The 22,003-nt window shown below is 40.0% G+C and overlaps 1 protein-coding gene across 1 annotated transcript; it reads right to left on the bottom strand.

The window, feature by feature from the left end:
- Positions 1-1,497: 1,497 nt before the first annotated feature.
- On the bottom strand, positions 1,498-5,418 carry TP53TG5 (TP53 target 5). Its single transcript, XM_027848746.1, has 3 exons — positions 4,265-5,418; positions 3,685-3,815; positions 1,498-2,347 (listed from the first exon to the last, which is right to left on the bottom strand). Exons 1-3 carry the CDS (start codon positions 4,325-4,327, stop codon positions 1,915-1,917), a joined length of 627 nt encoding a protein of 208 aa, XP_027704547.1. The 5' UTR covers positions 4,328-5,418; the 3' UTR covers positions 1,498-1,914.
- Positions 5,419-22,003: the final 16,585 nt, after the last annotated feature.

Genomic DNA, 22,003 nt, shown 5'->3' on the forward strand with positions numbered 1-22,003 from the left:
CACCACACAAGGGTACAAGTATCCACTCCAGATTGGCATTCTGGGAAGGACTGCATCCCTTTTTTCTTTCCTCCCTTAGAGATAATTTTTGAGGTGGGGAATGGAAAGGGAAGGATTCTGAAGCCAGAGCGAAACAATTGTGACGTCCAGATCACGATGAGCCCTACTAGCTAGCCAGACCTGGGTTAGCTCAGGATTAATTCTGCTCTGCAGTTAAGTCCTAGCATTCTTGGCTTTCCTCTCCAGGGCTGACCGCTTCCTTCCTCTCCAGTCTTTTCTTCTCCCCTAAGGACAGACGGATCTTGGCCAGATGGTTCTAGCCCCGTGCTGTGTTACATGGGGCATTTATTTACACAGTCGTAATTTCTCTCGAACTTCCCGCAGGGTCCGGCCGACCTCTCACTCTCCCCCTCACTGAGTCTGAGCCACTTGCCTTCTCAAAGACCCTGTTAAGTGGACGCAATGTCGCTAGGGGGTGCTGTTTAAGGGTAGCCTCTACAGGGGATGTGTAAGGCCACCTGATTGGGAGGGTACAGGTTTCCAGAGTTCTTCTCTGTAGATTGAGCTGTTGTAGGGGGCACACTGCTAGAACGGTGGACTGGGGTGGGATGAGTCCTGGGGCTGGAAGAAAGTTCGTGGTCAGGAGAGAAGAGGCTCTAATTCAGAGAGCTCTTAGTGAGGAATCACTTTTGCAGCCCAGAAACTTCATATAAATTTAGAGGCTTGCTTGAGGCAAGAAGGAAAACCTTAGTTGCCTTGTATAATGTAATGTCACTGGCTTAGAATCAGAAGACCTGGGTTCAAGTGTCACACATACTATTTTGGTGACTCCAGGCAAATCACAATCTCTCTGTTGTGTCTCCTTATCTGTAAAATGGGTATAATAATGCTTGCACTTCCTCTCCAGTATTGTTTCAGGAAAGTACTTTGTAATAACTTACATTTCTATAGCTCACAAAACCCTTTCCTGGTAAACCTTGTGATCTGGATATATATATAATTCTCCCAATTTGACAGATGAGGACTAAGTCTCAAAGAATTGAACTGACTTATTTGCCCATGACTATAGCACATCAGTAAGTTCCAGAATTTGGATTTGAATCCTGAGCCCAAGGTTCAAGATCTTTCTGTTTGATGTCCACTAATCCTTTCACTGTATCACACAGAAATCTCAGTCCTTATTTAAAATGGTTTTTAGTCCCAGCTTATAATTTTGCTGCTATAGAAATCTTCCTTTACCAATACACAATGGTTATGGTTCTGCACCTTATCTTAGAAGAGTTGTCTTGGGCAAAAAGAAGTTAAAGCTGCCCAGGTTGAAATAGGGAGTATTTGTCAGAGGCAACCCAGTGGATAGAGTGCCCATCCTGGACTCAGGAAGACATTCTGGGCTCAGACAGTTAGTAGCTGTGTGACCCAGGGCAAGTCACTTAGCCCTGTTTGCCTCACTTTCTTCATCTGTAAAATAAGCTGGAGATACTCCAGTATCTTTGTCAAGAAAACCCTAAATGAGGTCATGATGCAACTGGAAAAATGACTGAACACCAAATCAGAGGTAGATCTGATCTTACTCTGGTCTTCCTAATCTGGCCAGTTCCTTCTGCAATATGCCACTCTAACATCTCCTAGATTATTGTTATTAGTTTAATATATCACTATATTTATAGTTAGGAAGCTTGGGTTCCAGTCCCAGCTCTGCTGCCTATTAGCTGTTCAAGTCATTTCCCCTCTTCCCTGGGCCTTAATGTCTCAACCTGTGAAGGTGAGATAATATCTAAGATACCTTAGGGGGAGGGTATTATTGTCAGGCTGTATGGGTTTAACTTTTGCCTCCCATTCCAACTCCCAACCTACCACCAATAAACACACAGAGAGCCAGGGTTTTAAGACATTTGACCCAGGCAGCAGCCTGAATCATGCATTGTAGGGGTAAGCCCTTGGCAGCTCCAAGGATGCAGAACAGAACCGAGTACAGCAGCGCTTTACCCAACGAAGTGCAGAAGGCCGACAGAGTGCTCTGGGGGCTGGTATGTGGATGCGTTTGGGCAGGCCCTCAAACCATGTCCAAGGTGTGCTAAAGTTCTGGGAGGTTGCTTTATGGGATTTGGGGAAAGTCTTCAAGACAATGAAGTGAGAAGCCTTGGTGGTTTTGGCCTTGGAGTAGCAAGAGGAGATGGAGAAGGGGCAGCATTGACTCTCAGTACTTGTTGTCTTCTTGGCCTCTCTCTTGGCCTTCTCCACCTTTGCCTTTGCCTTCTCTACTTTTGCATTCTTTGCTACCAGGTCTCCAATCTCTATGGGGGCTCTGTCCATTTCCATTAGTTGGGAAGAAGTACCACTACTGGTCCTAGAATGATAGCGAAAAGGGTAGAAGGTGGTCAATACAACAGAAACCCAAGCCCCAGAGTGGATCAAATCCAGTTAGCCCTACTGCTGCACTCTTTCACTCTTTTCTCCCTCTTATCTCCCAATCTTAAAATCAAATCTGCTTTTGGGAAGGAGAGGGGATGCTCAACCACAGCCTGGACCCAAAGTAGACAACGATGTCATGTGGATACTTCTGTCATCAGAAGCAAAGACTTGTGTCAGCAGAATGAGATGGGAGAGGGGTGAAAAGGAGACTGGTGTAGGGGAGATTCAGGAGGCCTGGCTTACAATCCTGCCTCTACCACTAATTTAATGTTAAGCCTTGGGCAAAGCATTGAAGTTTTTTCCTCCTTTGTAAAATGTAGACCTTGGGCCAAGTGGTTCCTCATGTCTCTTCAAGCTGTAACTGTCATGTTCTATGGTTTTTTTCTTTTGTTCCAACATTGTGTTGTAAGGCTCCCTCCTACCTCTGAATTTCAGTTTCATGATACCCAAGGGAAGAAGGGAGATGGGAAAGTGAGTAGAGAGAGAGAGAGAAATATCTTGAAGCAAATCACTGAAGCGTTTAAATCTCAGGACAGTTTCTGTCAAAAAGGTGACTGCAACACACTGTTCCCTTCAATGGGGCTAGACTTAGGTCGGGGGCAGCCAAATTTTAGTTGTGTTTGTCCTCTGGGAGAAGCAGCAACTGGGAAAATAAATATTTGTTAAATGAATGAGTGAAGAGGTGAAGAGGTGTATGTGATAAGAAGGTTCTACAGTAACTCTCTACTGAATATCCACAAGAGAGGTGGTAACTTGCCAGAAAGACTGTAAGAGTAGAGAGGCTGAGACTTGCTCAGGGCCATAGAATCATATAGTTAAGGCTGGAAAGAACCTTGGAGATCAACTAGTCCAACTTCACTGCACTCTTCTCATTTTACAGATGAAAGAACTGAGAGTTCAGCCCAGGGAAGTTGTGATTTGCCCAAGTTAAGTTGCAAGAGCCAGGGTTCAAGCCCAGGTCCTCTGATAAGGACAAGTGTTCTTTACCCTAACCCCATACTGCCTTAAGTTCAGCTCAAGCTCGTTCCAGATCTAAGGTGTAAGTATGCAAAGGAATTTCCCAAGCTTCCTTTCTCCAGAGGAAAGATACCAACTTGTAAGAAGTAATAGAGCAGGCTGTTTTCTATTTCTCTCCCTCCACCCTCCTACCCTAGGGCTGTCCAGGGTACTAGAGCTGCCTGGAATTTGGAAGCATTGGCAGTGTAGCCCTCAGCAGGCAGGCAGACATGCTCCATGCACTAAGTTTCTGGGCACAGTGAGAGCCTTGATCACCTAGAGGAAACACGCAGTATCTGGGGCACTTGAAACAGCAGCTTCCAGCAGGACTTCGCCAGACTATGGAGACCTATTACACGGGGATTTGACTTCTTTAACAGTTTCAGGAGTGACAGGTTCTTCATCACCTACACAGGAGTACAGAAAGGGTTAGGAGAGACAGACATGAGCTTTCTTTGACTTTCCCTATACTCTGCCTCTCCCCTTTCCATCCTAGCCTCAATCATTTAGACCTTGAGAACCCCTCAAGCCACCTCAACCTGTGGTTTAAAACAATGTGAGAAGATAGCAGCATGTACTGGAAACAAGCCTGGATTTGGAACCTAGAGATTTGTGTTCAAGTTGTCACTGACAGGAGCTCTGGGACCTTAAATAAGCCATTTGCCCTCTTTGGGGCTCAATTTTTTCCTCTACAAAATGAGGGGGTTGAACTAGATTGCTCTAAGGTTCCTTCCAAGTTCTAGGTCCCACAATATGAGATGATCTGGAGCCTGTTGGCTTGAAGATCTCTATGCTAGGAGACCAGTTCAAAGGTTAAGGAGCTCTTGTAAAGAAAGGTGAGGTGTGTGTCTCTTACCGTCCTCAGCTGGTTTAGCTCAGCCTCCCTGCCAGGTCTGGACCTCCTTTTCCACTGTTCCATACTTTGGACCTGGGGAAAGAGAAGTTTTGGAGAGATGTTATAGAAAGAGGAATTTCTATGTATTGCATAGCCTGGGCTCTTACGTTCAATAGCCCTTGATGACTTCTGGTGAGAAGTGGAGGTTCAGAGCCCAGCTTTGGTTCAACAGTAGGTATATATGGCAGCTCCCTGTGCTGTGTTTTCTAGGGTCATAGGATTTAGGGCTAAAAGGAAAATTAAGAGATCATCTACAACCATTGTCTCATATTTCAGATTAGGGAACAGGTGCCCTTAAGAGAGCTGAAATGACTTTCAGAAGGTTACAAAGCTTGGAACTTGCACAGCCAAGGTTCAAACAGAGGTCTCCCAACTCCAAATTCAATATTTTTCTCACTACTTTTCTGAGTACTCTCCATGTCCTTGTTCCTGCCCCTGCTGAGCCCTGATCCCTTGGGGACTGATGGCCTCTTTGTGCCCTGCATGGTGATACCCAACCTTGAGAACAGGACAGGTTTTCATTTTCCGTTTCACCGAGGGGCTAATTCTTGGTGGAGAGCAAGTAGTGTCTGATGGGGTAGGTTTAGTGCCAAGACAGGCCTGCTCCCCTCTCTGTAGAGGAGGTCAATGACTTGCTGTGGCTGGTAGGTTGTGACATAGATAAGGGTGCTGTGACCTCATGGAACCTTGTGATGCCAGAAATGTACCTCTGGTGGTGTCATACTTGGCAGGCGGGAAGCCCTGCCTTTGGGGGCTGACAGGTTAAGCCTGGGAAATGAAATCCAGCATTTCTCCTAATGGGAAAATACTTATTTTGATACTTCAAAACATCTGGGCTTTCTATGGTGGGGTGCTTCCTTCTACAGTGACCTATATTAAACCCATTCCAAGCCTTCACAAATGGTTTCATGAGTTGTTGAGTTCATGAGTTCATGAGCTTTTCCCTAGAGTCTTTCTCTATTCATGAACCTGAAGAGAGGTTGGAATCATTCATCTTCTCTCTAGAAGCCAGAAGTGCCTGATTATCTCTTTTCTCCCAATCTCACTTCAAACAAACAAACAAACAAACAAACAAACAAACAAACAAACAAACAAACAACAACAACAAAGCCCTTTATCCCCTAGGAGTCCAATAATAATAGTTTACATTTTCTATAAAAGTATCTTCTACAGTAATTACATTTTCTATAAAAATATAATAATAGCTCAACTGTCTATAGCTACTTAAGGTTTACAAAGTGCTTCCTTACAACAATCAGGCAGGTACCACAAGGATTATTATCCCCATTTTACAGATGAGGAAACTGAGGCTTAAAGAGAGGGAATGAATTGCCCAGGGTCATTTAGCTAGTAAGATCAGGGGATGAAAATTTATACTGGGATCGTAAACTACCTTCATTTCATTATCTGGTTTGATTCTTACAAAGAAAACTTAGAAAAGAGCACTGGATTTCAAGTCAAAGGCTTTGGTTTCAGGTCTTGGTTCCATTAATTACTGCTTCTGTGGACTTAGGCAAGTCTTTTGACCTATCTAGACCTCAGCATCTTCATCTGTAAAATGAAGGAATTTGACCCTGTGATCTGAAAGGTTCCTTCCAGCTCTAAATTCATTGATCCTTTACAATTCTTGTAAAGTATGCAGTGCAAAAATTTTTATCCCCATTTTATAGGTGGAGAAACTGAGGCTTGGGAAGATGAGGTCATAAAGTTGATAAGTGCCATGAGTTCATCCAAGTTCGCTGCCTTTTCCATGACACAGTGTCCCTTGCTATAACCCACTTGATTCACAGAATAAGACAATTACAGAATATCAAAGCTAGACTATAGAACATAGAATGTTAGTGTAGATAGTGTGGTGGGAACTGTTTTTTTTGTTTGACCCATGTAGATTATATATGTCCACATGGGTCTGTCTAAATGTGGCTCAGAGGGAGGCAAGAACAGACATCTCTAGGGTCTCTTCCCCCAACCCTTCTCCAAGGGAGACTTTGATTCCTGCCAGGAAATGAAGCAGGGGGCTGTAGATAGAGGCTAGCCACTCTGTTTTCAGGGAAAGGTAGTACCAGGCTGGAGTTAGATCTATCTGCTCCATTAAATATTGTCAGTCTAGGGAAATTAATTTTTAGGTTGAAGCTAAACTTCTGATCTCTGTTCCTTAATGGAGGAGTGCCCCAAGGTATATATCGGAAGCTTAACCCCTTTCCCACCAGATTGCCAGTTCCATAGTGAACACACAGAGCAAATAGTGAAGAAACCCATTTATCCAAGTTGATAGCAAAACAGAAATCAGAGAGAATATGCATATAAGCATATGTACCAGACAGTACAAATTGAATGTTCTCTCCTTTTGAGTGTGAGATAAATCAGTTCAATCAAGAGAGAGTCTCAGATTTCACTCAGGGGGGAAATTCCCTAAAGTATCTAGTATAGCAAGCTGGGGATAGAGACGTGATAGAGATTTGTCCACTTCTCTACAAGTTAGCTTTTCCTAGAGTCTTTCTCTCTTCATGAATCTGAAGAGAGGTTGGAATCATTCATCTTCTCTCTAGAAGCCAGAAATGCCTGGTTATCTCCTTTCTCCCATTCTCACCAATTTAACCCTCCCCTCAGGCACTGAGTTATCAGTTTCTACCAATGAGGAGAGAGTCCTATACAACTACCCCTTTGAGCCAAGGGTTACATTGGAAAGACCTTTAGAAACAATTTTGTTCAATTCCTCATTTTACAGAGGAAGAAACTGAGGCTCTGAAAGGAGAAATGACTTCCCAAATTTTCACAGCTGGTAAGTAGCAAAGCCAGGATTTGAACCCAGGTCTTTTAATTCCATGTTCATGGTATAGGAGAAAGATCCTTGGTTTTGGAATCAAGATCTGCCTGAGTTTGAGTCCTCAGGTTTGTGGTACTGTCTCAGTGGTTCTGGAAAACTATGGATTTCCTCTTCTGAGCTTTAGTTTTTTCCATCTGTAAAATGAGGACCAGATAATTTCAAAGGTCCTTCTAGTTTTGATCCATTTTAAAAGATTCTTTCAAGGTGTAATGTACATCCCCAAGTGTTTCTCCCTACTTACTCTATGAGAATGTAAGCTCTCTGAACACAGGGATTGTTTCATTCACTGTATTTGTATCCCCAGTAGTACTTAGCACAGTTTCTTGAGCATAATAGATGCTTAATAAATGTTGCTTGCTTGGTTGATTGTTATCCTTACCACAAGTATCTCCTTTTCTTTTCCCCAATTTCTCCATCTGTTTAATCTTGGCTGACCAGCTGTATTCCTTTCTCTTGCTTTTTTCTCCTTTCAGGGAACTGATAGTTCAGTTATTTTTCTCATGCTCCCACCTCAATGGTCAAGATCTATTTCAAAATGATTCTTCAAGACAGGCCAATTTATTAGGGGGAAGGGAGCAGGTCCACAGACTTACAACCGTCTAGATCACAAGGAAATAATTATAATTCGAGAAATAGCAGATGGGAAAAATCTTTTTTTATAGAGGGGAAATTATTTTTTTTTAATTTTAATATTTTATTTTACCCTAAATTACATGTAAAAGTGATTTTAACATTCCTTTCTTAAAACTTTGAGTTCCAAGTTTTCTCCCTTTCTCCCTTCGCTTCCACCTCATTGAGAAGGCAAGCAACTTGACATAGATTTTGCATGTTCAGTCAAACAAAACATATTTCCACATTAGTTATGTTGTAAAAGAAAAAAAAGACAAAAAAAGAAAAAAGAAAGTTTAAAAAAAAGGTACGCTTTGATCTGCATTCAGACTCTGCCAGTTCTTCCTCTGGAGATGGATAGCATTCTTCATCATAAGTACTTAGGAATTGTCTTGAATCGTTGTATTGCTGAGAATAGCTAAGTCATTCACAGCTGATCATTGTACAATATTGTTGTGTGCAATGTTCTCCTGGTTCTGCTCAGTTCGTGTGAGTCTTTCCAGTTTTTTCTGAGAGCATTTTTATCATTTTTATAGCACAATAGTATTCTGTCACAATCCTATAGCACAATTTGGTCAGCCATTCCCAAATTGATGGGCAAGCCCTTAATTTCCAATTCTTTGCCACCACTTAAAGAGTTGCTATACATATTTTTGTACATGTAGGTCCTTTTCCTTCTTTTTTTTAATCTCTTTGTGATACAGACCTAGTAGTGGTATTGCTCAGTCAAAGGATATACATGATTTTATAGCCATTTAGGCATGGTTCCAAATTGCTCTAAAAGAATGGTTGGATGTTTACAACTCCACCAACAGTGCATTAGTGTCTTGTTTTTCCAATATCTCCTCCAACATTTGTAATTTTCCTTTTCTGTCATATTAGCCAATTTGATGGGTGTAGGGTGGTAGCTCAGAGTTATTTTAATTTGCATTTCTCTAATCCATAGTGATTTAGAACATTTTTTTTCATAAGACTATAGATAGGTTTAATTACTTTTTCTGAAAACTTCATATCCTTTGATGATTTATCAATTGGGGATGGTTTTTATTTTTATAAATTTGACTCTATTTGAGAAATGAGGTCTTTATCAGAGATACTTGCTGTAAATTTTTTTCATAGTTATAATTATTGTGTATTTCAGAAAGAAAAAATCTTTAAGAGATAGGAGCTCTATCCACCAATGCAGATGTCAACACACACACACACACACACACACACACACACAAAATGTAGGTTTTAAATCCTAGGGAGTAGCTTGAGGCAGATAGAGATTAAGTGACTTGCTCATGACCACTTCTTCATGTTGCTGTGTTTCGCATCTCATTCTCAAAGATGGTGACTTCTTGACTTGAGAGTCAATTGGATTTAAGCAAGGCAGAGTTGTACAAAGTGAGCAGCTTCACTCTCTCTTCCAGAGTCATCAAAATCCAGTGGCAAGACAAAAGTCAAGATGACTGGGGATGACCCAGGATACAGTGAATGACCTTGGCATTTTCTATGTCTGACCAAGCTCTAAATTAAATTCTGCACAGTTCCTGCTTTAGCTACCTTCATGGCTGTTGGAACAAATTGTTCTCAACTGCCCATTCCACTAGGGAAAATCTTCACATGCTTGGGGTAGATATGTGCCTAACTCACCAATGGGTTTGAGGCCTGTTGGTTACCCTCTGCTTGGTTTAGCCTGTCTGTCCAGATGCTTTTACAGGGCTATGGCTACTGCCCATGCTACAGCTTCTTGGAGCTACAGGTGAGAGTGACTCTTTGATGTTGTTGTTGTTCATCCTTCATCCTTGAAGAGGGCCGATGACATCGGCCGGGTGATGTCTTGACTTGCAAGTGAATTGGATTTAAGTGAGGTAGAGCTGTGCAGTCATCAGCCTCACTCTCTCCTCCAGAGTCATCAGAGTCCAAAGGCAAGCCATAGGTCAAGCTGGTGCATTGCCCTGGATGCAGTAGGACACCTTGGTCTTTTTTTTTTTTAAGCTAAGGTCTTTCCCAGGTCTCAGTTTGTCCGAGGCAATGCCCATTCAGGAGTTAAAGGCTAGGTAAGAATCGAGGTAAAATATGGCCTAGATTGCCTTCAGAAAAGAATCAGTCTGGGTGGGAAAGACCTTCAGAGTTTCTGGCCAGAACAGAAGCAATTGCTGTTTACACTCATCCTGAGCCATTAAAACCCAAACAATGAACAAGTGAGGCTTGGCTTGGGACCTATTGTTTGGCCAATCAGTGAGAGCCAGAGTGGTTTGGGTTTAAAGTTATAGAGTCAAGTGACTTCATTTGGCCTGTTTTTTTCAAAGGTATATTTCAGGAAATCATAAATGAAAACTACATGAGACAAAAGAGTTAATTGTCCCTGTTTTTCAGGAAAAAAAAAAACCAGTGATAAAATACATATCCCTCAAACTCCAAGATCCCTTGTGAAGTATAAGTGACCAAAATTTGTGTTCCTTTGGACAGAGCACCCACATGTAAGGGAATCAGAGTGACTCCTAGTCTACTGTTCTATCTACTATGCCAGATTGCTTCATCATCAACTGTCCTTTTTTTTTTTTGGATCTGACCTTATGATTTCATAGGTGTGGGAAACTCCTCATACAGGAACTCTCTTCTCCAATGCAAATCAGCAACACATCTCTAAATCTTAGGTTAATTTACTTGCCTACTATAATGTAACTGGTCTGTATCAGAGGCAGCACTTGAACTCTGGGAAGACATGAATCTTCTTGATTCCAAGAGTGGTTTTTTATCCACTTTGTCTACCTGCTTCTCTTATACATACATGCATGCATATGTGCACACTTATATACATATATACACATATATGTACATACATATTATTGATTGGTTGGTTGTTGTCCTTTGTTCTTGAAGAACACCAAAATGACATCACTAAATTGGGGTCAAGGTACAAGTGTGTCTCACTGTGGCTGATCAGATCAATATGAGCTCAGAAAGTTCTGCCGCGTTAGGGCACAAATAGTTGAAATGAACAATTGGAGTGGAGATGTCTATACATTTTTGCTTCTCAAATTCCTTTTGAGCCACTACAGTCCTACTGTGCTCTATGAGCACAGTGCCTTCTTTGATGCTGGCATGTCATGGTGGGCCATCTTGTGCCAGTGTCTCCCATGTCTCCCAATTGACTCCAAAGTTCTTCAGAGAGACCTTGAGAGTGTCCTTGTATATGTATATATACATATGTATGTGTGTATGTATGTATGTATGTATGTATAGCCCATGTTCTGGGCTTACTATCCTAATCCCCATTCATATTAGTAAATCTGATCTCCAAAGTGCAATTGGTTAAGTAGCAAGGGGTTCTGAGGGATTAATTAGGGTTCTGAGGGATTTTGTAGTACCATAGCTCAAAAAGCCCCCACTTGTGCAGCCCCTATTGTGTATCATTTGATATCAATGAGCCAGCTAGATTTAGATTTAATTAGCATTTACAAATAGATATTTACTAAAATGGTATAGTAAGAACAGTTGAGGGGCAGCTAGGTGGCACAGTGGATAGAGCACCAGCCCTGGAGTCAGGAGGACCTGAGTTCAAATTCAACCTCAGACCAAACATTTGACACTTACTAGCTGTGTGACCCTGGGCAAGTCACTTAACCCCAACTGCCTAAAAATAAAAAATTTTAAAAATTAAAAAAAAATAAGTAAGAACAGTTGATACAGACATTCCCCTCCACCACCTGCCTTTATTTGAGGGGATGCTCTCCCCAAAGAACATATAGGCATATAGAATCCAGGGGAAAGTGGGCTCTAGCTTAGAGAACACATGTAGCAAAGGGGTAACTCATGGTTCCTGGTTGCTGGCAGTTTTTTCCTTCCATTTGTGGGATCCCCATGAAGTTGCCCTTGGATATGAGATAGCATTCTGCTGGGCTCCTTGAAGCTACCTTTCTTCATTGTGTATACTTTGTCCTCCTCTTCCAATGTAGAAACTGTTAGCAGCCGCTACTGTTCCAGGGATACTGCTAGGACACTCGTGGAAGTCTAAAATCTTCTGACCTTCCATAATTTAAAAGGTCATCCTCTGGTCAAGAGGGAGGAGAGATAGAGACTCTCATCTTCTTCCCATTCCCTTCCTCAAGTAATTCCCTCTCCGTGGCTCAGCTGAAACCACTTCCACTACTAGGTTGGCCTGCCACTGGAATGCCAGTTTCTTAACTGGCTTGTTAAAAGTCCTACAGAGTATGCTTGAGTCTCTTCAAACAATATCAATACACTTCATTTGTAGCATTTCATTTCACTCTTTCCAAATTGAATTAAGAACTTTTCTGCACCTATTTTAATGCCTTTGATTGATTGATAAAGGTATCAGGGTATAGAGCATATATTAGTTACTTTAGCTAGTTACATTAGTTACCTTAAGTGGTGGGGTTATTGATTCAATTGAGGCCCACACTTACATATGTGTACTACATATGTGTAATATGAAAGGCTTTGTGCAATGTGATATAGTGGATAGAAAGCTGACATTGGAGTCAGAAAAATCTGAGGTCAAGTCCTGTCCCTGACATATGTACTTTTGAGACCCTGGCCAAGTCTCTTCTTAACTTCTCAGTGCTCTGAGAGATAAAGTTAAAAAAATATATATTGGAGAGGGGAACGGGACAGAGCAAAGATAGCAAAGAGAAGTCAGGAAGTTGGCTGAGCTCTCCTCAGTTTCCTTCAGAAACAACATTGTAGGATTATGGTTTTTAATCCACTCTGCTATTTGCTTCTGTTTTATGGGAGAGTTCATCCCATTCACATTCACAGTTATGATTAATATCTATATCTTTCTTTCCATCCTATTTCCCCCATTTACGCTTTTCTCTCTCCTTTCTCCCTTTCCCTCCTCACTAGAGTTTTGCTTTTGACTGCTGCCTCCCTAAATCTGCCCTTCCTTCTATCAGCTCCCTCCCTTTTCTTCTCCTTTTCCTTTACTACTTCTTCCCTCCCTTCTATTCACCCCCTACCTTTTCTTTCCCCTTTTCCCTCCTACTACTAAAGGGTAAGTTAGATTTCTATACCTAACTGATTATGTTATTCCCTCTTTGAGCCATATCTGATGAGAGTAAGGTTCAAACAATGCTCATCTCCCTCCCTTCTTTCCCTCTACTGTAATAGGTCTTTGTACCTTTTCATGTGATGTAATTTACCCTTTTCTGCCTCCTTCTTTCCTCTTCTCCCAGTACAATCCCTTTTCACCACTTAATTAGAATTTTTATCATCACATCAAAGTCAACTTATACCCATGCCCTCTGTCTAGGTATACCCCTTCTAAATGTTGTAATAAAGATACAGTTCTTAAGAGTTACAAGTATCATCTTCCCTTATGGAGATGTAAACAGTTTGCCCTTATTAAATAACATGTGGGGGTTTTTTCTTTCCTGTTCACCTTTTTATGCCTCTCTTGAGTCTTGTATTTAAAGATCAAATTTTCTGTTGAGCTCTGGTCTTTTCATCAGGAAGGTTTGGAAGTCCCCCATTTCATTGAATGTCCATCTCCACTCCTGAAACATTATGCTCAATTTCACTGGGTAGTTGATCCTTGTTTATAATCCAAGCTCCTTTGCCTTACAGAATATAATATCATATTGCAAGCCCTCTAATCTTTTAATGTAGAAGCTGCAACGTCCTGCATAATCCTGACTGTGGTTCCACTACGTTTAAATTATTTCTTTCTGGCTGCTTACAGTATTTTCTCTTTGACCTGATAATTTTGGAATTTGGCTACAATATTCTTGGTGGTTTCAAATTAGGATCTCTTTCAGGAGGGGATCAGTGGATTCTTTAGATGGCTGTTTTACCCTCTGACTGTAGGACTTCAGGGCAGTTTTCCTTGATGATTTCTTGAAAGATACTGTCTAGGTTCTTTTTTTTCATCATGGCTTTCAGGTAGACTAATAATTTTTTAAAATTATCTCTCCTGGATCTATTTTCCAGGTCAGTTGTTTTTTCCAATGAGGTATTTTACATTTTCTTCTATCTTTCCATTCTTTTGTTTCTGTTTTACTGATTCTTGCTCTCTCATAGAGTCATTAACTTCCACTTGCTCCATTCTAATTTTTAACAAGTTGTTTTCTTCTATTAGATTTTGCACCTTCTTTTCCATTTGGCCCATTTTACTTTTTAAGGAGTTCTTCTCTTCAGTGAATTTTTGTGCCTCTTTTTCCATTTGGCCAATTCTCATTTTTAAGGACTCGTTTTCTACAGTTAGTTTTTTTTTTAGGCAATTGGGGTTAAGTGACTTGCCCAGGGTCACACAGCTAGTAAGTGACAAGTGTTTGGTCTGAGGCCGGATTTGAACTCAGGTCCTCCAGACTTCAGGGTGCTCTATCCACTGCACCACCTAGCTGCCCCTACAGTTAGTTTTTGTCCTTCCTTTTCCAATCTATTGACTCTTTCTTATATACCCCTCATTTCTTTTCCCCATTTTTCTTCTACCTCTCTTATTTGACTTTTAAACTCCTTGAGCTCTTCCAAGAAGGCTTTTTGGGCTTGAGACCAGTTCATATTCCACTTTGAAGTTTCAGATGTGAGTATATTGACAATGTTATCCTCTTCTCAATTTGTGTTTTGATCTTCCATGTCCCCATAGTAAGAATCTATGGTTATTGTCTGTTTCTGCTTTTTGCTCATGGTATCTGCCTATTTCCTGGCTTTTAAAGTTGAGCTCTCCTGCTCGAGTGAAGGGGGGCACTGACCCAAGCTTCTTGTGCTGGGGGCCACGGACCTGGCCACTGGCTTTCTGTTCTGGGGCCTCAGGTGCTGGCTGCTGGAGGCTGTAGGGGCTTGACAGCTAAACTGGGGTCAGTAACACTGAAGCTCTGGGTGGGGGTGAGGGAGAACTGGCCTCTGGAGGACACTTGCTCACCTGGCTGCTTTGAAGCACTGGAAGGTTTGGCTGCTGGAGGATGCCTGTCCACTGGTGCATGTGGTGGTTTTCCAAGCTGGAGTTTACTAGTTCCCTTGCCTGTGCCAAGGCACTCAGGGGGTTCGGGTGTTGGCTCTTGTCTTCTCCACCACCTTGGGGCTCAGGATCTCCCCTTGGTTTGCTGAGGTGGGACTTGCTACTGGCTTGCTGGGATGCCTCCCATACTGTACTGCTCCCCTTCCACTAAAGCTAGGGGGGTCTTTGCTTCCTGGGCTACAAGACTACTGCACCCTGCCTTTCTGCCAGCTCAGCTGTTACAGGGTTTTACCTGGGGTGCTATTTTCTGGGTTGTTAGAGATCAAGGAGGGAGAGTGAGAATGACTTACTTCTTACTCTGCCATCTTGGCTCCCAGAAGTCCTGATTATATCCACCTTCTCAAAAACAACATTAAATCAAGCCTCTAAAAGAATTCTGAAGCAACAGAATCTGTGAAAAGATGGAGTGAAATAGTTTTCCAGCCCAAGATAACTTAGAAGGACTTCAGGAAAGGTCTGTCTCCCTTGGGTAAAAGGGGAGCACAACCCAGCATAGGTGGTGTCCAGCAGGAGCCATTGGGAGGCTCTTAGCCACAGTACAGATCAGCAACTGAGGCCTCTTGGTCTAGGCTCAGCAGGCCAGTTGTACAGCCGTTGTACAGCTGTAAGGCCTCCAGCCTCAGTGCAGAAGGCAAACCACCAATCCTAGAACCCAGGGCCCAACAGGCATCATTAGGCAGGGCCACCCTAGTGCAATGTGCAAGCCTCCAGCTCCAGAGGTCCAGTACAGAAAGCCACTGACCAGACCCCTGGCCCCCAGTGTAAGAAGCTTGGGACAGTGCCCATTGTACCCCAGGAGCAGAGATCAACTTGTAACAATGGGCAAAAACAAAAAAAGAACCTTGACCATAGAAAGCTACTATGATGACAGGGAAGATCAAAACACAAACTCAGAAGAGGACAACAATGTCAAAATGCTTACATGCAAAACCTCAAAGGGGAATATGAATTGATCTGAAGCCCAAAAAGTCCTTTAGAAGAGCTCAAAAAGGATTTTAAAAATCAAGTAAGAGAAGTAGAAGAAAAATTGGGAAAAGAAATGAGAGTTATGCAAGAAAATTATGAAGAGTCAACAGCTTGGAACAGGAAGCACAAAAATTGACTGAAGAAAACAATGCCTTAAAAAAATAGAATTGGCCAAATGGGAAAAGAAAATCCACTGAAGAAAACAACTCCTTTAAAAGTAGAATTGGTTGGGGCAGCTAGGTGACACAGTGGATAGAGCACTAGCCCTGAAGTTGGGAGGACCTGAGTTCAAATCCAGCCTCAGACCAAATACTTGACACTTACTAGCTGTGTGACTCTGGGCAAGTCACTTAACCCCAATTGCAAAAAAAAAAAAAATGTAAAATTGATCAGATGGAAAAAGAGGTACAAAAGTTAGCTGAAGAAAATAATTCCTTAAAAATTTAGACTGGGCAAGTGGAAGCTAATGACTCTATGAGATATCAAGAATCAGTCAAACAAAATTTTTAAAATGAAAAAACAGAAGAAAATGTAAAATACCTCATTGAAAAAACAACAGACCCGGAAAATAGATCCAGGAGAGATAATTTAAGAATTATCTACTACCTGACTACCTGAAAGCCATGATTTAAAAAAAAAAAGTGTGGACAGCATCTTTCAAGAAATTATCAAGGAAAACTGCCCTGATATTCTAGAACTGGAGGATAAAATAGTTGTTGAAAGAATTCACCAGGGACAGCTAGGTGGCACAGTGGATAGAGCACTGGCCCTGAAGTCAGGAGGACCTGAGTTCAAATCCAGCCTCAGACCAAACGCTTGACACTTACTAGCTGTGTGACCTTGGGCAAGTCACTTAACCCCAATTGCCTTAAAAAAAAAAAAGAATTCACCAATCACCTCCTGAAAGTGATCCCAAAATGAAAACTCCAAGGAATATTGTAGCCAAATTTCAGAAGTCTCAGGTCAAGGAGAAAACACTACCATCAGCCAGAAAGAAACAATTCAAATATAAAGAGCCACAGTCAGGATTACACAAGGCTTAGTAACTTGTACATTAAAGGCTAAGAGGGTTTAGAATAGGATATTCCAGAATACAAAGAAGTTTGGATTACAACCAAGAATTGACTACCCAGAAAAAATGAGCATAATTTTTTCAGGGGAAAAGGTGGATTCAATGAAATAGGGGACTTTCAAACTTTCCTGATGAAAAGACCAGAGCCGAACAGAAAATTTGATCTTCAATTACAAGACTCAGGAGAACATAAAAAGGTAAACAGGAAAGAAAAAAAAAAAGCTGTAGTATTTAGTAATGTTAAACTGTTTATGTCCCTACATGGGAAGATGATACCAGTAACTTTTAAGAACTGTATCTCTATTAGGGCAGTTAGGAGTATACTTAGACAGAGGGTGTGGACATAAGTTGACTTTGATGTGATGATAAGAAAAACTAATTAAGGGATGAAAGAAAAGATTGTACTGGGAGAAGAGGAAAGGGGGAGGCAGAATAGGGTAAATTATATCACATGAAGAGGCATGAAAGACCTATTACAGTAGAGGGAAGAAAGAGAGGGGGTGAGTATTGTTTGAACCTTTCTTTTATTGAATTTGGCTCAAAAAGGGAATAACATACACCATCAGTTGGGTAAAGAAATCTTTCTTGCCCTATAGGCAAATAGGAGGGGAAGGGAAAAAGAAAAGGGGTGGGGGAGTGATAGAAGGGAGGGCAGATTGAGGGAGGCAGTGGTCAAAAGCAAAACACTGGTGAGGAGGGACAAGGTGAAGGGAGACAGAGAGAACAGAATAAATGGGGAAAATAGGATGGAGAGAAATACACAGTAATTGTAACTGTGAATGTGAATAGGATGAAGTCTTCCATAAAATGGAAGTGGATAGCAGAGTGGATTAAAAACCAGAATCCTACACTGTTGTTTACAAGAAACACATTTGAAGCAGAGACACACAGAGTAAAGGTAAAAGGCTGGAGCAGAATATATTATGCTTCAGCTGAAGTAAAAAAAAAAGCAGGGGTAGCAATCTTGATTTCAGACAAAGCAAAAGCAAAAATAGATATAATTAAAAGAGACAAGGAAGGAAACTATATCTTGCTAAAAGGTACACTACACAATGGAGTAATATCAATACTAAAAATATATGCACCAGATGGTATATAATCTGAATTCTTAGAGAAGTTAAGTGAGTCACAGGAAGAAATAGACAGCAAAATTATACTAGTGGGGGACCTCAATCTTCCCCTCTCAGAACTAGATAAATCTAACAACAAAATAAACAAGAAAGAAGTCAAAGAGTGTGAATAGAATTTTAGAAAAGTTAGATATGATAGACCTCTGGAGAAAATTGAATGGGAATAGACAGGAACATATCTTTTTCTCAGTGGTACATGGCACCTACACAACAATTGACAATGTATTAGGACACAAAAACCTCACAATCAAATGCAGAAAGGCAGAATTATTAAATGCATCCTTTTCAGATAATGCTGCAATAAAAATTACATATAATAAAGATAGATTAAAATTAATTGGAAACTAAATAACCTAATTCTAAAGAATGGGTGGGTCAAACAACAAATCATAAAAGCAATCAATAATTTCATCAAAGAGAATGACAATAATGAGACAACATACCAAAATTTATGGGATGCAAGTCAGTACTTAGGGGAAATTTTATATCTCAAAATGCTTACATGAATAAAATTGAGAAAGAGTAGGTTAGTGAATTGGGCATGCAATTTAAAAAACCAGGAAAAAACACCAAATCAAAAATCCCCAATTAAACACCAAATTAGAAATTCTGAAACTCAAAGGAGAGATGAATAAAATTGAAAGTAAGAAAACTATTGAACTAATAAAACTAAGAGCTGGTTTTATGACAAAAAAAAAATAAAATCGATAAACCTTTGGTTAATTTGATGAAAAAAAAAAAAGAAAAAACAAAACCAAAGTACCAGTATCAAAAATGAAAAGCGTGGATTCACCACCAATGAAGAGGAAATTAAAGCAATAATTAGGAGGCATTTTGCCCAACTGTATGCTAGTAAATCTGACAATCTAAGTGAAAGGGATGAATATTTACAAAAATATAAATTGCTAGGGCAGTTAGGTGGCACAGTGGATAGAGCACCGGCCCTGGATTCAGGTGGACCTGAGTTCAAATCCAGCCTCAGACACATAACACTAACTAGCTGTGTGACCCTGGGCAAGTCACTTAACCCCATTGCCTAACCAAAACACATACATACATACATACATATATGTGTATATATGTATACACACATGTATACATATATACGCACATGTATATGTATATGTATATAAATTGCCCACATGAACAAGAAGAGGAAATAAAATACTTAAATAATTCCATTTTAGAAAAAGAAATTGAACAAGACATCAGTGAATTCCCTATGAAAAAATTTAAATAGTATTTTATTTTTTCCCGAATTACATATTAAGAAAATTTTAAGTATTTTTTACAAGATTTTGAATTCCAGGGGCAGATAGATTGCTCAATGGATAGAGCACAGGCCCTAGGGTCAGGAGGACCTGAGTTCAAATCCGGCCTCAGACACATAATAGTCACTAGCTGTGTGACTCTGGGCAAGTCACTTAACCCCAATTGCCTCACAAAACAAAACAAAAAAAAGATTTTGAGTTCCAAATTTTTCTCCCTCCCTCCCTTCTCTCCCCATTTCTGAAAATGGTAGGCAAACTGATATAGTTATACATGCGCTATCATATAAAATGTATTTCCATGTTTGTCATAGTTGTAGAAGAAGAAACAAATCAAAAGGAAATAAAACCAACAGAAAGAATATAGTGGAAAAAAAAGTTTTGATCTGCATTCTGAGTTCATCAGTTCTTTATCTGGATATGGATAGCATTTTCCTTCATAAGTCCTTTGTACTTGTCTTGGATTATTGTGCTGCTGAGAAGAGACGAGTCATTCATAGTTGATCATCACATGATGTTGCTGATACTGTGTACAATATTTTCACAGTTCTGCTCATTTCACTTTACATCAGTTTGCACAAGTCTTTCCAGGTTTTTCTAAAATGTGCTTATAATGTGTTTATAATGTAATATATGTGTATATAATATAATAAAATGTATTTCTAATTTCTTATTGCACAATAGTATTACATTACATTCACATACCACAGCTTGTTCAGTCATTTTCCAATTGATGAGCATCCTCTTGATTTCCAATATTTTGGTGCCACAAATAGGGGTGCTATAAATATTTCTGTACATGTAGGTCCTTTCCCCTTTTTATGATCTCTTTGGGATACAGACCTAGTAGTAGTACTGCTAGATCAAAAGTTACCCTTTGGGCAAAGTTACAAATTGCTCTCCAGAGTTGTTGGATCAGTTCACAACTCCACCAACAATGCATTAGTGTCCCAATTTTTGATGCAAAAATTTTATATAAAATATTTGCGAAGCTATTACAGCAATTTATCACTGTGATACTACACTACCAGAACAGGTGGAATTTGGGCCAGGAATGTAGGGCTGGTTCAATATTAGGAAAACTATCAGCATAATTGACCATATCAATAACAAAACCAACAAAAATCATATAACTATCTCAATAGATGCAGAAGAAGCTTTTGACAAAATATAGCACCCATACCTATTAAAAACACTAGAGAGCATTGGAATAAATGGAGCTTTCCTTAAAATAATAACTAGTATCTATCTAAAAACCATCAGTAAGCATTATCTGTAATAAGGATAAGCTAGAAGCCTTCCCAATAAGATCAGGGATGAAACAAGGATGCCCATTGTCACCACTATTTTTCAATATTGTACAGGAAATTTTAGCTTTGGGAATGAGAGAAGAAAAAGAAACGGAAGGAACTAGAATAGGCAATGAAGAGACAAAACTATAACTCTTTGCAGATGATGTGGTGGTATACTTAGAGAATCCTAGAGGATTAACTAAAAAACTTCTTGAAATAATTAACAACTTTACAAAGGTGCAGGATATAAAATAAACCCACATAAATCATCAGCATTTCTACATATTACCAACAAAACTCAGCAGCAAGAGATAGAAAGAGAAATTCCATTTAAAATAACTGTAGACAATATGAAATATTTGGGAGTCACTATTTGACAAAATCTGCTGGGAAAAATGGAAAATAGTATGACAGAAACTAGGCATAGACCAACATCTCACTGTATACCAAGGTAAGGTCAAAATGGGTGTATGATTTAGACATAAAGGTTTATATCATAAGTAAATTAGGAGAGCAAAAAAAAAAATAGTTTATCTGCCAGATCTATGAAGAAGGGAAGAATTTATGACCAAACAGGTGATAGAAAACATTATGAAATGCAAAATGGATAATTTTGATTACATCAAATTAAAAAGGTTTTGAATAAAGAAAACCAATGCAACCAAGATTAGAAGGAATGCAGAAAGATGGGAGACAAATTTTACAGCAAGTGTCTCTGATAAAGACCTCATTTCTCAAATACACAGATAACTGAGTCAAATTTATAAGAATAAAAGTCATTCCCCAATTGATTAATAGTTAAAAGATATGAACAGGCAGCTTTCAGACAAAGAAATCAAAGCTATCTCTGGTCATATTAAAAATACTATAAAATCATTACCAATTAGAGAAATGCAAATTAAAACAACTCTTGAAGTACCACATCACACCTATCAGACTGGTTAACATGACAGAAAAAGAAAAGGATAAATGTTAGAGAAGATGTGGGAAAATTGGAAAGTAATGCATTGTTGGTAGAGTTGTGAACTGATCCAACCATTCTGGAGAGCAATTTGGAACTAAGCCCAAAGGGCTATAAAACTGTGCATGCCCTTTGATCCAGCAACACCACTACTAGGTCTGTATCCCAATGAGGTAATAAAAATGGGAAAAGGACCCACATGCACAAAAATACTTAGAGCAGTTCTTTTTGTGGTGACCAAGAATTGGAAATTGAGGGCATGCCTATCAGTTGGGGAATAGCTGAACAAGTTGTGGTATATGAATGTAGTGGAATACTATTGTGCTGTAAGAAATGATGAGCAGGCAGACTTCAGAAAAGTCTGGAAAGATTTACATAAAATGATGCTAAGTGAAGTGAACAGAACCAGGAGAACATTGTACACAGTAACAGTAACACTGTGCAATGATCAATTATAATTGACTTAACTCTTCTCAGCAATAACAATGATCCAAGACAGTTCCAAAAGACCCGTGATGGAAAATGCTATCCTCATCCAGAGAGAGAACTATGGAATCTGAGTGCAGATCAAAGCATATTATTTTCACTTTGTTTTTTTGTTTTGTGGC

The sequence above is a fragment of the Vombatus ursinus genome, unplaced genomic scaffold (genome assembly GCF_900497805.2).
Source record: "Vombatus ursinus unplaced genomic scaffold, bare-nosed wombat genome assembly UNPS02000580.1, whole genome shotgun sequence".
Taxonomy (NCBI): Eukaryota; Metazoa; Chordata; class Mammalia; order Diprotodontia; family Vombatidae; genus Vombatus; species Vombatus ursinus.